Source organism: Peromyscus californicus, unplaced genomic scaffold (assembly GCF_007827085.1).
Source record: "Peromyscus californicus insignis strain IS unplaced genomic scaffold, ASM782708v3 Scaffold_19__1_contigs__length_69161282, whole genome shotgun sequence".
Classification (NCBI taxonomy): domain Eukaryota; kingdom Metazoa; phylum Chordata; class Mammalia; order Rodentia; family Cricetidae; genus Peromyscus; species Peromyscus californicus.
In genome coordinates this window covers 18,466,879-18,483,299 of record NW_026294491.1, presented here as the reverse complement: position 1 = coordinate 18,483,299, position 16,421 = coordinate 18,466,879, and the positions used below count along the sequence as shown (strand labels likewise).

The window sequence follows — 16,421 nt, the reverse complement described above, 5'->3', positions numbered from 1 at the left end:
TCTGCAAGCACTGGAGGTGAAGTGCATCTTGGGAAAAAGCTGTCAGTGTTACTGGTGGGCTCCTGGTGAGCCTTCTCAGATTCCTCTCCCATCCAGGACATCTGTCATAGCTCTTTCTCGGGAGTTAGTCACTTCAATGCCATAGCACTTGTAAGCTTTGTCTGTGGTCACCACTGACAGAGTCATTGTCTGTATGGTCATTATGGTCTGTGCCATCTTGCTTGTGTCCTGAGTGCTGGCTTGCAAAGACCAGACATCATGGCTCGGGTCCTCAAATCACACCAGCCCAGTGCTACTCTCCATAGCCAAGCAGGTTTCCACTTCAAGGTGGGATAGCTTGTTTTAAATTTTGGGTGATGGCTAAAACTTCTTTAAAGGATTCATTTTTTGTTAACTCTGTGTGTGTGTGTCTGTCTGTCTGTCTGTCTGTCTGTGGGGGGGTTATGTGCAAGTGAGTCAGGTGCTCACAGGGGCCAGAAAGAACGTTGTATCCTCTGGAGCTAGAGTTGTAGGCAGTTAGCTGTAAACTTCTCCATGGGGGTGCAGGGAACAGAACTCCAGGCCTCCATGAGAACAGTATGTGTTCTTAGCCACTAGGCCGCATTTGTAGCCACTAGTAGACATCTTTAAGGAAACCATGTTGACTGACCCAGCTGGCTAGTATTCTAAATAAATGACATGCCCTAGTACTGTATATCCATGACAGCACAATGTTAGTATTATTGTGACAAATTCAGTCCTACCTACATTTTAAAACAACACATGCCATAAGAGTCTAGAGTTTAGCATCATCTTTTTTAAAAATAAGTATCACTGGCAAATGGCTCTCATGCAGAATTTTCAAAATCATAACTGTGCTGAACAGTTTTATGTCAACTTGACACAAGCTAAAGTCATCTTAGAAGAAGGAACCTTACTTAAGAAAATGCTTCCATAAGATTGGGCTGCAGGCATATCTATGGGGAATATTCTTAAAATTATTGATGGGGGAGGGCCCAGTCCATGGTAGGTGGGGCCACCCCTGGGCTGGTGGTCCTAGGTTCTATAAGAAAGCAGGCTGAGCAAGCCATGGTGAGCAAGGCAGTGAACAGCACTCCTCATGGCTCTGCGTCAGCTCCTGCCTCCAGGTTCCTGCCCTGCGTGAGTTCCTGTCCTGACCTCCTTTAATGATGAACGGTGATGTGGAAGTGTGAGCCAAATAAACCCTTGCCTCCCCAACTTGCTTTCAGCTTGTCGTCATGGTGGTTTTTTTTTCTTTTTTCTTTGGTTTTTAGAGACAAAGTTTCTCTGTGTAACAGCCCTGGCTGTCCTGCAACTCGATTTGTAGACCAGGCTGGCCTCGAAATCACAAAGATTCACCTGTCTCTGCCTCTGAGCGTTGGGATTAAAGGTGTGTGCCACCACCACCTGGCTTCATCATGGGGTTTGATCACAGCCATAGTAACCCAAACGAAGACAAGAACCTAATTGACTATGAATGTTATTAACATATTTGTTATATTAATATAATTAATGTTACACAAGGTTGTCTTTTGGATTACTGGACATGCTGACAGCTTCATGAATGGAAGAGAAGAGACACAGAAGAGGACACAGGGTAGACACAGGTGGCTCTTGGTCAACATTAACAGCTAGATTCCCAATGCATGTCACTCACCAGGAAAGGCTGCTGAGCTGTGCAAAGAGTCAATTCTCTTTGCATTTGTGCTTATGTGCGTGCATGTGTATTCCCAATACTTGACATATTTTAGTGAACACTATACTAACACATAGTTTGACATAAAAGCTTAAAATGTGTAAATAATGCACCATGATCACTTTGCAATAAAAGCCTAGAACTGATCGCGACTTGGCTGAGATTGTGGAGTCCTTACTCTTGAATTCCATCCACATCCGGTTCTTCCAGCAGGTCAGTGATCTGGTCAACTGAGAGAAAATCCGGAGACAGAATCTTTTCATTCTCCTGAAATTCAGTATTTTTCTGTTAAAAACAAAACAAAACAGAATGAGTTATCTGCATCTTATATTTTGCATATTAACTCTAATGATACAAAACCCTTGGTCATTTTTTCTTTTCTGTTGTTATGTGGTGGTGGCTGAGAAGTCACACAGTTAGACGGTCTATCTTTGGGCATATGCAGAACCCAGGGCTGCTTTACAACTCAGCAAACCCTGACTGTCTACACAATGCCCCTCGAATGGCAGGCTCAAGAGAAGGTAAATGCAAGGAGAGACTCGCTTGCCCCATGGAGCTGAACATCGAGTCCTTAATTTACTCATCCTAAATTAAAAGTGCAGCATTAGTATAACAATCTAATACTACGTTATAAACACCGAACTGATAATGATTGTGTTAGCTTTGAAATTCTCCATTAGAAAGCAGCAGGGCTGGGGTGGGGCTCAGTGGGTGAGGTGCTTGTGTGGTAAAGGTGAGTACAACATGAGCAAACGTGGTTGAGACAGGAGCGGCGGTGGAGGTGATCAGAGCACATTGCATGCATTATGAAATTCTCAAACAACAAAAAGGAATACTTCAAAGACAAAAAGCGTATGACACATGAGCGGGAATAAATGGGGCATTCAATCTCTAAGCAAAGACAAGGACAGGGATGTGAATGGAAGGGGTCCGTGAGTGGTCTTTCAGGACCAGCCTAACCAGAGCCCTGGGTGAACAATTCCCAGCAGTGCCCAGGACGGGTGCCAGGAATGAGATGGAGTCAGGCAGGCTGTGTGCACTGCGGCATGTCGTGGGAGGTCCCCAATTTAAGAAGACAATAAATAATCTCCTGAAAGCTCACAAAGTAGAACTACTGTGTGTGGAATCACAGACATTTTAGAGCCTGGCCAGTGGAGGAAGAGCGAGCTATGGAGTTATCTGTTACCAGTACAGGTGATGGGGATGCATGAAGTTTCTGAGTAGCTAAGAGGCAGGACACATTTGTAAACTGTGGCAGACAAGGGAAAATGGGGGACATAAAGTGATGTGGAGGAAGGGACTAAAGAAAACAGACTCCTAAAACACAGTTTTGATGAAGAGTTGGGAGTCTCAGAAACAGATGATGCAGGGCCTTTTACAGTGATACACTCCCTTTTTCAACAGTAGACTTGACAGAGGAGTGTGCAGAGCAAGGTGCAAATATTTAGAAGTTAGAAACGGCAGAGTCAGGAAGGTCAAGTTTCAAGATGTTGGTTAATGGACGAGACGGTCCCAGTCCACAGTTGGAAGAGAAAGTTTGTGACTCAAGATGGAAGAGGGGATGAGACGGAGGTACCTGCAGAAACCGAAGCCTGTCGGGAGTCGGGGGCACAGGTGAATGCATTTCCATTCACCAAACTGGGATTGAGCTATTCCCATGATGAGATCTGAAAAGTAAGAGGACTACGGCCAATATCCAAGCTACATCACAATTACCATGCCCTTTCCTCCTCTCTCAAGATATCCTGGAGCCCACTATAGAGCAGAGGATGACCTTGAATCTCTGACCCTCTGTTTCTGTTGCCTGATGCTGGGATTACAAGGGTGCACCACCAATGGCTAGTTTATAGGGTGCTGATCAAGTCCAGGCCTTCCTGCCTGCTACACAGCATCTCACTCACTGAGCTACAGCACCAGCCCACTGCCTCCTAATGGCAAATGTCAAAGCTAACACACTCGCCATTGGTTCATATAACCTAACATTAGATTGGCTGGTGCTGCACTGTTAATATAGGAGTTAATATAGGATGAGTAAATTAAACTCAACTAGGTCATATGATTGATTGGATCTGATAGTTTAGCCTCTAGTATGATATACTTTGCACATGCTGACCTCTCAGATACTTCTAAACTCATTCACATGGATGAGTTTATGTAGAAGACAGTATTTTAGTCAGACACATGGTGTTATGTTTGCTTATGTGTGTTTTGACTACACACATCCTTTATTAGCACTAAATTATCTTAGGTTCTGAGACACACTCCTGTCTTCCTTTCTGTTTGGAATCTGCAAACCCTGCTGAGTCCACGTGGGTTACTAAGGGACTGCTGAGTTTCATCTTCATCCCACGATGGTATGGTTGCTCGAAGAGTGTTGAAGAGCTGAGAATTTAGGGGAATTGCTGATAAAGGTCATGGTTGGACTGCTGATTAATTTTATGACTTAGGCCAACTTGTTTGGTCTCAAATTTGGATTCAGATTTTAAAAAACCATTTTCTGTGTTTGAATACTCACAGGACTGCCACGATGAGTCAGAGCGAGAAAGAAGTACGTGAAAAGTGAGTGATACTGACATATAGATCAATTTACTTGACGAGAAAAATTCTGGATAGGAAAAAATTAGGTCACACAGAACTATGTGAAAGTGAATCCAATAATATCAATGCTTTGACAGTCAGAGCTCTAGCAATGATGCCCAATATCAGTGCCATCGTTTTGAGTAAAATTTGGGGGTTTAAGATAGTCAACACTCAGCAGAGTTTGCCTCTTTTATTGGTATTAGTGTTAGGAATAGCAGCATTAAAAAATACTTATTTCTGCACCTATTTTAAATGAAGCCTCTTTTTTTTCCTCTGTGCTGCCTTGCACTAGAAAGAGTATTAGGTGAGTAAAAATCTTTTGGTCTTTCAGTGCATACATTCTGATCTCTACAGCCTACAGATCCAACGGCCACTCATCAACAGGCTAAAATTGCTCACTTGTTTCTGTGGCTTTCTGTGTCGTCCTGTCTCCAGCTTGGCAGCTCCACAATGCTACGCTGCGCTGTGAGCTCACTCTATCCCACCTCCTGCTGGATTTTAGTGTCTATTCCACAAACAGCATTGTAAGCCTCCTACTATTTACCGGATAACCTGTTGTCTGATTTCTCTTCCCCCAATGTCATCTGAACACTCCACACTTGTAAACATGTCTTTTTCCTAGAACACGGGCTTTTAGGAACATGTCTGAACCAATCCTGGTAGTACTTCGTAAAGGAGAGCCTCTAAAAAGCTTCATTAAAGGAAAGACAACCCGTTTACTGGATTAGGAAAGAGGGCTTTCCCAGTCAGAAGAAACAGGAGCTTGTCTACAAAAGCCAGATTTTGAAAGTTTTCCCCCTCAAGCCTAAAAATAAATGAACTAAGGAGCAGTGTTGTATTAAACCATATCGGAGTCTGAGGCAAAAGGAAAATCAGGAATATTGATGCTCTCTTTATTTTAGAATCTGACCCATCCCGGCATTTCTTGCACCAGCTTTGATTTTATCAGCGTGGTCCATTGAAGCATCACCTGCGTGGATGAACAAGGTAGTGGCACATTTTAGATGCTGAGCTGGACGGGGGCCTCCCAACCCCTCATCGCGATCTTCCTACGGGGCTCAGAAACCAATTATTTTTAAAAGAAAGTAAGTAATTAAAGGAACAAAAAACAAGTGAAATAAAGAGGTAGCTATTTAAAAATATGGGTAAAAAGGCAACTCTCTGGTAAGTATGAATAAAGAATAAAGGAAGTGAATGGCTGCCACAGCAGGTGGCAGAACGTTAGAAAATACAAGGAAACGGGTGATTTCCTAGGAAAATATAAATTGTTAGAACTTAGCAGGGATAAAGGGGAAAATTGATCTGAACAAACATGTGGTATTATCCTTGAAATTCTACATATAATCAAAATCTGGGTTAAAAATTTTAGGCTATTTAGAGTTCAGGATTTTTTTTTTTTTTTTTTTTTTTTTTGGGCTGGACACTGGTGGCACACACCTTTAATCCTAGCACTTTCGTGGCAGAGGCAGGTGGATCTCTATGAGTTCTAGACCAGACTGGACTACAGAATGTGCTTCAGGACAGCCAGAGGTGCTACCCAGAGAAACCCTGTCTTGAAAAACCACCCCCCCAAAAAAAAAGAAAGAAAGAAAAAAAAAGAGTTTAGTTGTTTTTTTTTTTTTTAAAGCTGCACATCTAAAATGTACATAGAAGAACACAAAGAGAATAAGAGAATGTAGAAACCCAAATCACTAATGAACTCAGACTGTGGCCAGAGTTAAAAATAGATCTCTAAAACACGAATCCCACTGTGATTAAAGGATAATAGCTCGTCACCCAGACAGAACCATCGCTAGGAGAGGGAACTTAAGTTTATGTTGAATTCAACACGCGTTCTGTGACTGTTATGTAAATGCCGAGCAGGTACTTTCTAAACTCAGCAGCAAAACACTTGGTAAGTATAAATGGAGAAAGAAAACTGAGCTAGACTATCTCTCCAAGACTAACAGACGCCATCGTAACAAACGGTGGGGTAGTGGTCAATGGTATAGAAACAAGAGGAGATGCGGCCCCGACCAGCAACCTTACTGTAATTCAATGTTAGAGTTACTCTCCTCTATTACGGTTAGAAGATAAGAAAATGAAATATGCAGCTTATGCAGGAGACACAAAAGAACCAAAAGGCCTTTATTTGAAGATTACATCATAGTGTCCTTAAGAAGGCGGACATTGTACTAACGCTCAGCTAAGAAACCGGCTAAAACGGTTATACATCACATAAATACACAAAGCTAGTTTCTTTTCTCTATTTGAGAAACTAATTAGAAATGGAAATGTCCCAAAACTTGATTACATTATACTTTGTTCCGACTATAATAAAGGCATAAGAATCCTAACAAAATTTCTAAAACTTTGTTGGAACTTGAAGGATACGAATTGATAAATTAGAAACTCCTTCAAATTCAAGAAATGACATTCCTGTCACACAATAAATGTAATGCAGAGACAATTTCTGAACCCCAGTGAGATTTTCCTAGAACGTTGTAGGTTTTAAATTCTTAGGGGAAGATACTGACATTTGGAAGAAGTTAAGATGGTGAACGGGCCTTTCCAAACTAGATGTAAAAGCAGAATATAAAAATGGTATAACATCGATGAAAATTTGGACAGACAAAGGGCTGGGGAGACGGGTAAAGTGCCCGCCATGTAGTCACAAGGACCTGAGGTTAGGTGCCCAAAGCTCACATGAAAAGTCAGGTGGTATGCTTTAATAATCCCAGTGGCTGAGACAGACAGACAGATTCCTGGAGCTCCACAGCCAGTTAGTCTAGAGCAGCAGTTCTCAGCCGGGGGGGCGTGACCCCTTTGCCAAACCTCTATCTCCAAAATTATTTATGTTACGATTCGTAACAGTAGCAAAATTACAGTGATGAAGTAGCAACGGAAATAATTTTATGGTTGGGGGTCAGCACAGCATGAGGAACTGTATGTATTAAAAGGGTCGCAGTGTTAGGAAGGTTGAGAACCACTGGTCTTGAGGAATTGGTAAGATCCACATCCTAATAAGAGACCCTGTCTTACAAATTAACTTATGGAATGATACTGAAAATGCAGAAACTTGAAAGTTTGCTATGTAAGTTGAGTCCAAGTTTTCTAACATTTTAGAATCTGTTTACAGATTCCCACTGGACATGTTGATGGCCTCTAAGACCAGCATCTTCCCTTGTGAGATGTCTGTATTCTAGTGAATTCTCAGAGGCAACGGGTTCACAGCCCATTTGGAACACTTCAAGAATCATGTTCAGAGCTGGCCTTAGTGGTGCACGCCTTTAATCCCAGCACTCAGGAGGCAGAGCCAGGCGGATCTCTGTGAGTTTGAGGTCAGCCTCGTCTACAGAGCTAGTTCCAGGACAGGCAGGATTATTACACAGGGAAACCCAGTCTCGAAAAGTTAAAAAAAAAAAAAAAAAGGAGAATCATATTCAGCAATGGTGATTGGGACAGAAGCATTTTCATTCTCTTTAGCTCTCTAATGTGACCTAAACCATATTACTTTTAAGAATACCAATTAATCAACCTTTTCGAAGATACTAAGAAAGTCAAATTATGAACTAACTGGCCAGGAGGCTGCAGAATTTGAATTAGATATTTATTTATAAACTATTTTCACATAGGTCTATACATAGAGAATCTTTATTTTTAATTTTTGTTATTTTTTTCCCTTTTGTCCTCATACATTCATACAGATAAAGGCTGAAAGTTTAGGCTTGCATTTCAAAAGGAGGTCTTCTGTCTAATGTTACTGCAGAAATTGGACTTTATAGTTAAGACACTGGCAAGCAGAGCTCATGGGATGCCACACACAGAATCTACTTTCCAGATTCTGTGGGCCTTGCCCTCTGCTCAGAGCATCTCAGCATGGATTATAGTCTCTGGTGACCACCTCATGTGGCACACGGCAGGCTGCCTGTGGTTTTAATGTGCTATCCTAATTGCTTGAGCACCTACTATGTGACTAGGACAACAGTTTTTATTCTAGACGTTGTCCATCGCCAACACACAGGGAACCACAGGTGAGCGAAGCTTGTGCTTTATTTCTGATTATATATATATATAAAATATATTTAATAAATATTTATATTTATATATATTTATGTTTAATAAACCATATTACTTTTAAGAATACCAATTAATCAATTTTTATATATTTATATTAAATATAAACATATATTTATATATATATATATATTTCATTCTTGCATGCCTCTTGGATGACTAGATGGTCTTCTGGCTAATTCAATTTAGATACAGAGTTTACTAGAAAAGAAACCCTAACGTGGATAACTGTAAGGGGGTCAACTCTGCAAGGCATCTGACCCAAGGGTCTTTCCCTCAGCAGCCATGGGAATGGACTACAAGGCTGTCTTTTGCTGTGTTTTTCTTCTAATCTCAAAGTCCCTAGACAGCCCAGTTGGGAGGTCCTGATGGTGGACCATCTCGCTGTGGTCTTCAAGAACTCAGTTTTACAGGGGTGAAATATGGAAACTCTACCACTCTGTATATGAACTGCTATTCTTAGTCAAGGAGTACTGCTAAGTGAGCCCATGTTACAACTGGATTTCTTCAGTTACTTACTAATAAAAAGATTGAGCTAGCAAAACTTGAAACATACGTGTGTGTGTGTGTGTGTGTGTGTGTGTGTGTATATATATATATATATATATATATATAATGTGTGTGTGTACATGCACACACACACACATTCTTAAACACCAATTCATTAAACTTGAAATCACTAAATAGTCTTAGAGAAGGCATTACATCCACTGGTAAGTTAGTGTGTGGGTGCAAGGACACTATACAGTCTTAGAAGTTCTTGTATATGTTTAAACGACACAAAATTTAATATGAAAGTTTCCTGTGCTGGTTTTAAAATTATGTTAACTTTCATTAGCGATCGCAAAGGAGGAATGGTCTGGGAATTCAGTTTATCATGTTAAAATGTGCATTTAACGTATGCTAACTTTATTTCGAAAGGCTCATAGGAGAGCCTGAATGCTTAGGGGGTTCACCTGCAGTATTGGGGGCCCTGGAGGAGGGACTGGCTTGCTTGCCAGAAAGGAAGGCATGAAATTCTTGGCTTTGTGCTTCCTAACTGCTGAGACTGCAAGAGTTCTTATCTTCTGCACAAAGACTGTTGTTTAGACAAATATGGAGGCTGAACAAAGCCCCGTTAATGAACACTTTATTATTCACTTTTCAGAGTCTTTAAAATGCAAGGAAAAATAGCAACCTAGAAACAGGATTTGACGCACCCAGGAGATTTAAACATCAAAAAAACTTCCTAGATGGCTTAGCTGATCTGCTTGTGGTTAAAGTCTCGGCACAGGACAGTGGCACCCGCTGCCAAGGCTTCATCAGGACCTACAGGGACACCATCAAGTGGTCGTGTGACCTCCACACTCAGCCATGGCACTCAGGCTTTTACCCACCCACTCACCCACCCCAAATAAGTAAAAATAGACCTTCAAAACATTAAGTCTCTGGGCAAAATGACTCAGTGCCTCCTGCACCCCTTATTGAAACTTGGTGCTAGGAGGGGGTCTTAACATGCCAAACCTTGTGTTACACAAGAGGTCTCCCTGGGGTACCGAGGCCAAGTTCATGATGAACCAGGAAGCCAGGGGTAGAAAACAGACTCTCAGTTCAGGTTCTTTTGGTCCCATCTCCTGGCCACAGAAGCTAAAACGGACCCACTCAGATCGAAGCAGCCGTTCCCACCTTTCCATCACATATGATTGATTGATCATCACAGTCAACCAGTGGCACTTAGAAAAAGAGACTGGTCCCTTTAAGAGCAGAGATCACTTTCTTTCTTTTTTCATTTTAATATTTGCATGGTAGTAAGGCTGTGTGAGCATGGAACTTTCCAGAGTAACCTCACAGGGTTTGTGATGAGTTACAGGGGACCCCCGACCGACTGACTGGAAGTTTGCAGACCATTATGGGCTGCGTTCCTGGTGACTCTGGCCTTGACGTTGTTGAGTGACCTTGGCGTGAGCCAAGGACGCAGTCCCAGACAGGAAGGGGGTGCATACCTCAGAATCACCTGTGCTGCCTGCTGGAGTCACCGCCCCTGGGGTCGCTCCCGAGGACCCTGCCATTTTACCGCTAGAGGAAGCAGCCCTCGTCGCCTAGGCAACCGGGGTGGGACCCAGTGTCGCTGACGGAACCCGAGCCCAGGCCCCGCCCACCTATGGGGCTCCGGATGAGGCCACCTGCTGCTCGAATTACAGTGGGAACTGAGAAATTTACTTAAGCAATTCCAGTATTGACGCGGAAGGCTAACTATAAACGGAAAGTGATAAATGATTGGGGGCTTTGGCTATTGATTATCGATCTTAAGCAATTTTTGTAACATTTAAAAGTCTTACCAAGGCATTGTGGCCTTTAGAAGGAAAAACTGACCCGAATTTTAGAGATGCAGATTTAGCTAGTGATGGAGATGAGGGTCTGCAACTTATTTCAAAATATTGAGGGAGACAGATGGAACTGGGATTGCTGTAGAGATGAAATTAATACACTATCTCTTCTTGCACATGTTTGAAATTCCATAATAAAAATCCTGGAAACAACAAGGTTTTATATATATTACAATATGTATTATGTATAGTATAATACATATACACATATACATATTATTACTACATATATATATAGATAGATAGATATCTATATCTATATCTATATCTATATCTATATCTATATCTATCTAGCTATCTATCTATCTATCTATCTATCTATCTATCTATCTATATATATATATATATATATATATATATCTTGTTTGTTTTGAAAGGGTCTCTAGTAGCCCAGGCTGAAAGTGACCTTGAATTCTTTATCTTCCTACCTCCACCTCCCAAGTGCTTACAATCAAGGCCAAGGGCATCATATCACTTTAAGCAATGTGTAGATTGACCCCAGGTCGCCCGAGTGCTCAGCAAGGACTCTAACCACTGAGCTACAAGCCGGACTGCATAGTTTGATTCTTTGGTTGTTCAAAAGTTCCTTTGGCTGTGGAATGTACTACACCACGAATTTACCTGCTTGGAGGTTGATAAGCAACATGCTTACTGTCAAATCTAGACACTAAGGACTCAGTTCCCCCATGCATAAAATAAAATTAAAATCACTGCTGGCCTCAAAGCTTTCCAAAGATATTGAACAATGCACTGACTGATTTTAAGTGTCAACTTGACACTTGCTAGAATCATCAGAGAGGAAGGAGCCTCAGTTGAGGAAATGCCTCTATGAGATCCAGCTGTAAGGCATTTTCTCAATTAGTGATCACTGGGGGAGGGACCAGCCCATCGTGGGTGGGGTTACCCCTGGGCTGGTGGTCCTGGGCTCTCTAAGAAGGCATGCTGAGCAAGCCATAGGAAGCAACCCAGCTAGCAGTACTCCCCCATGGCCTGTGCATCAGCTCCTGCCTCCAGGTTCCAGCCCTGTTTGAGTTCCTGTCCTGACTTCCTTCAATATGAACAGCAATGTGGAAGTATAAGCCAAATAAACCCTTTCATCCCCAATTTGCTTTTTGGCCATGGTGTTCTGTTGTATCAATAGAAACCCTAACAAAGACAAATTGATCATTGAATTAGAAAAGTTCAGGGGGTCTTGGCACCTCCTAGTGTTCTTAGTGATAGCATTTGTATTGTACTTTCCTTGACCGGATCCATCTGATACAAAGCTATCAGCTGGCCAAGTATGTATCTTTCTGTTGCCTTTCAGAGACAATTTAACATGTCGCTTTCTGTAGCTCCGTCACTGCATCTCTCCTTCACGTGTTCTCACAGTTTAAACAACCCAAGTCTTGTCCTAGCCCACGTGTGTTCAGAAGTCCTCTCTAGTTTAGTTCACATATGGTCCATCTCTTCCGGCTGGTTGTAATGTGGTCTTTTCCTGGAATTTTTACTTTTCAAGGGGCTGGCTGAGTTCTCAATACAAAGTACAAACTCAAAAACATTGTTATGACTTTCAACCCCATTTTAAAAGGACTACATTAGAATGTGTTCAATTAGTGAGAATATAGTCAGTTCATAGTTATTGCCAGACTTAATATGAGCCACTAACTTTCAAACTCATTACAGTGTTTAATTTTTTTTCCTTTTGATCTTTACTCCAAAGAAACAGAATGCAGCTAGTCACCTTCTGTGAGGTTAGAATGGCCCACATTCCTGCAATTTAGTGCTTGCAAACTGCAAACACATTTATTTCTCCTAAGAGTAGTTTGTGGTTTCCTCGGCTGATGAGATGTATTTAGCTATCCCTTAGTTGTTTTGCCCTTTTCTTTGGCAGTTTTACAGTTTTATTCATCACGTTTCTAGTTTGGGACCCTAGAAGTAGATGGATTATTACATTAAAGATGGAATCTGTAGCAGGAGGACTACCTCAGGAAACACGAAATTCCAATTTCACCTTAATACATTTAATGGTATAATTTATAGGGAAGTGAGTTTGGAGGCAGTCATTTAATTTTATGGGGCAGAATGTTTTCCCCCAGAATAGAATAGTGTTGAAAACCTGTCGGTCCAAAGGTTTCTTTAACTTGCAGAAGTTTTGGCTGACATTAGCCTCCCACTTCTTTGGGAAAGGCATGCCGATGAGGAAGACTTCTCATCAGGCATGGTTCAGCTAAGGCTTCCTGCTCAGGTTTCTCTTGAACGTAAAGGCTTCTAAGTGAAGCCTGCAGACTGCCACTTCTTAGCTTTACATTGCTGCTTTAGTATTGGAAGGGAAAAGAAAACACCGATTTTGGTGTTTACAGTGATTTCTTTGTTTTCTTTTTAATTCTCTGACTTTTGGCATGTTTATAAAATGTGGGATGATTTGGTGTAATTTGATCATTTAGCTAGACCCTTGTAATGAAAGTGCTCCAGTCTCCATACCCTTGGCGATGAGAATTTTCAGAATTTTTCCAATTCAAATCTAGGTTGCATGTTCAAGGAAAAGTGTGCTTTTAAACATGAGAGAAACACACAAGAGCGGAGGAAGAGACTAATTTGATGATGAACATTGGTATGTGTTCATTATGTGTTGAACAGTAATATGTGACCAATCTCAGTGGTCCTGAGATCTCAAGGTTTTTCCAACAGCTGAACATTTCAGCTTCACCCTTCATGATTCTACCATCCCTGATTCATGCTAAATATCAGTCAGGCTCTTCAACAATAGATGAAATAATGTCACAAATGAGATTCACAGTATCTTAGGAGCTTAAACACTATCATTCCTAGAATTTTCAACTGTGTAATTGATAGCCATGAAATTCTTTAGAGGATCAGGCCAGAACATTCAAATTTATCCTTTAAGTGGTAGTGAGAGAATCCAGAATTCTGGAGATGGAATTCAGACAACACACTTTAGCTAGCCTTGAAATAACATAGGATTGTTTGATATAAAAAGGAAAACATAAAGCAATTAATTGGCAAGTAATTTCACTTACCCATATATTTAATTTTTTTTTTTTAAGCAAATTCTCGTTTGCATCCTGTTGCTCTGACAAAACACTCTGAACAAAGCATCTTAAGGGAGGAAAGGGTCCATGTGGTTTACACTTCTAGGTCACAATCCATCACTGAAGTGAGACAGGGTGGGAACTGAAGCAAAGAACATGGAAGACTCCTGGCTGGCTGTCTTTCTCTCTGGCTTTTGCTTTCTTCCTTCTTATACATCTCCAGACCACCTGCCTTGGGATGGCGCCACCCACAGTGGGCTGGTCCCTCCCACATCAACCATCCGTTGTGACAGTTCTTCACAGACAAGACCACAGGCCATTCTAGTCTGGGCAGTTCTTCAGCTGAGGTTCCTTCTTCCCAGGTAACTCTAGACTGTAAAGAGTTAGCAGTGAAGGCTAACTAGTACAGAAAGCAGTTAACTAATCATAAAACATATTTAAAAATTTCATAACCTCTACCTAATCCTTGAAGCTCCTCTTATTTCATTCAAGTGTCTTATGTAGGTGGATATAGGGACTTGGTGAGGTCTTATCTTGATAAAACATGCTTAGGAGATAAGAAAAAAAACCTGATGAGCACTGTCAACATTGATTATCAGTGAACTTAATAGCTCTCTGTTGCCCCATATTCCCTCTGCTATGATGTGTAGATGGATTTTTCTTTGGGCTACTAGCTCACAAATAATGACATGGAGATTTATTATAAATTATGAAAGCTTGGCCTTAGCTTAGGATTTTTTCTGATTAGCTCTCATAACTTAATTAACCTATTTCTATTAATCTATGTTCTATCACTTTGCTTGGCTACCTTTCCTCCGTCCTGTATGTCCAACTTGTTCTGTGTCCAGTTGGTGTCTCTTGTGCCTAGATTTATCCCTCTTACTCCCTCCCCCTCTCTCTGCCAGGATATCCCACCTGTTCTCTTCCTGCCTAGCTATTGGCCATTTTGCTCTTTATTAAACCAATCAGAAGGTGCCTTGGCAGAGACCTATCTTCACAGCGTAAACAAATATTCTGCAACAATGATGTTCCACCTAAGCACAAGGAAGCATGTGTCCCTGGAGAGAGCTCTCTGAAATCATGAGCTGAAATAAGTAATTTGTCCCTTAAGTTGCTTGACTCGGACATCGTGTTCACAGCAACAGTAAAAGTAACTAATGAAGCAAATAGTTTCTAGAGAAGAGGCGACACTTCCTTGACTAAACCTTCCTGACTGTGTAGTCCTTAGGCTTCTGAACTGGTCACTGTAATCTGGTAGGAACTGGACGAGAGGCCATTCATGGTATATTCCAGAAAACAATGTGTTTGCAGTTTATCTTTGACCTGAAATTTTGTGGGAGGCTGGATTCAGAGTTGACAGACAAGTTACTTGGGTGGAAAAAACTTCAAAACAGCCCAGCGTTCAGGCTGTAGCATGGTCATTGGTGGCCCCTTGGAGCCGTATTTACCTGGAGAATCAGGAGCAAAGAGCCAAGTCTGAGGATTTAAATAACAGAATTTGGGCCGGAAAGGAGTGGATGAGAAAGGTGTGGACAAGTGAGAGATCAGCACCATAACAGAGAAGCAAAGTGCTTTGCTGTGGCTCAGTAGGAAGATGCCAGACCCCACCCATCACGTGCTTCAGGGTGTGAAATGTAAACTTGTTTAAAATGCTTTTCCCTGGCGACCATCTCTTTACTCCTGAAGAGAAGTGTTTTCTAAGGTTTATTTTCCCAGGCACTCAGAACCTTCAGTAGGAAATCTGGCTACTGGTTTGAGCTCGTAACAGACCTTGGCATTGTACACAGTGGTGATTTTGTAGGTACTGATAATGCAAATGTTTTAGAGTCATGGGTTCATCTACTAAGATTTAAGGAATGCCTGTAAACCCAGGCAATATCTCATAGCATCAGAGCCTTTCAGGGAGTCCGTGTATGAGGCTGTCAAGCTGAAGTCTAAACTGTGATGGACACTTCAAGATATTGTCAGCTCCAAGAACATAGACCCTGAGCTGTGGACATCCCCATGAAGTGAGTGGAGCCAGACTACAGAGGCAGAGCATCTCAAGTCACTCGGAGTTCACCTGCCCGGTGTGCCAGATGTGGAGCTATAGGATTTAATGCTTTCCCTGATGGATGTGCAGGGCATGTGATGTGATGTGACTCTTTTCTCCCTTTTGGATGGAATGTCCACTTTGCCCCATTGCTTATTAGAATTGTGTAAATTGTTTCTTGGCTTTTTATAAGGCCTTGGATCTAAGGCCTTGAGTTTGGCTTGAGTCTCAAAGGAGACTTCAGACTTGGAGTTTTGAACAACATTAGAACAGCTAAGACCACCAGGACTTCTAGAGAAGGATGGAATATACAATTTGTATTGGGAGATATAAGGACTGCTTTGGGAACTAGAAGTGAAACGTACCTTAGAGGAATGTGTTTGAGTGTTTGAGTGTGCTGAAAAGGGGTGACCTGTGATAGTTTACCACCATTATTAACTTGACTGGGTCTAAATCGCTTAGGAGATTGGTGAGGCACATTTCCAGGTGTATATGTTTGAGGGTGTGTCTGGAGAGGGGTAACTGTGGGGGGAAAACCCATTTGAATATGAGAGGTACCATCCCTTAGGCTGAGGGTCCAGATGAAATAAAAGGGAAGAGAGAGAAAACACCAGTTGAGGATTAGTGTTTCCTTTACTCTGTACCCCTGTCTGCCATGA

The 16,421-nt window shown here is 41.7% G+C and overlaps 1 protein-coding gene across 8 annotated transcripts in view; it reads right to left on the bottom strand.

The window, feature by feature from the left end:
* Cabcoco1 (ciliary associated calcium binding coiled-coil 1) overlaps positions 1 to 10,446 on the bottom strand; it is a 105,195-nt gene extending 94,749 nt beyond the window's left edge. For 6 of the 8 annotated variants that reach the window (XM_052744787.1, XM_052744790.1, XM_052744794.1 and 3 more), the window contains exons 1-2: positions 10,315 to 10,446; positions 1,875 to 1,981 (exon numbers count right to left, since the gene is read on the bottom strand). In XM_052744787.1, coding sequence (XP_052600747.1) covers positions 1,875 to 1,981; positions 10,315 to 10,380 — 173 coding nt within the window. In that variant the 5' untranslated portion in view covers positions 10,381 to 10,446. Of the gene's footprint in view, positions 1 to 1,657; positions 1,982 to 3,272; positions 4,448 to 10,314 lie in introns of those variants that run through there. The other 2 variants (XM_052744788.1, XM_052744789.1) reach the window with 2 other exon arrangements.
* Between the last annotated feature and the right edge of the window lie 5,975 nt (positions 10,447 to 16,421).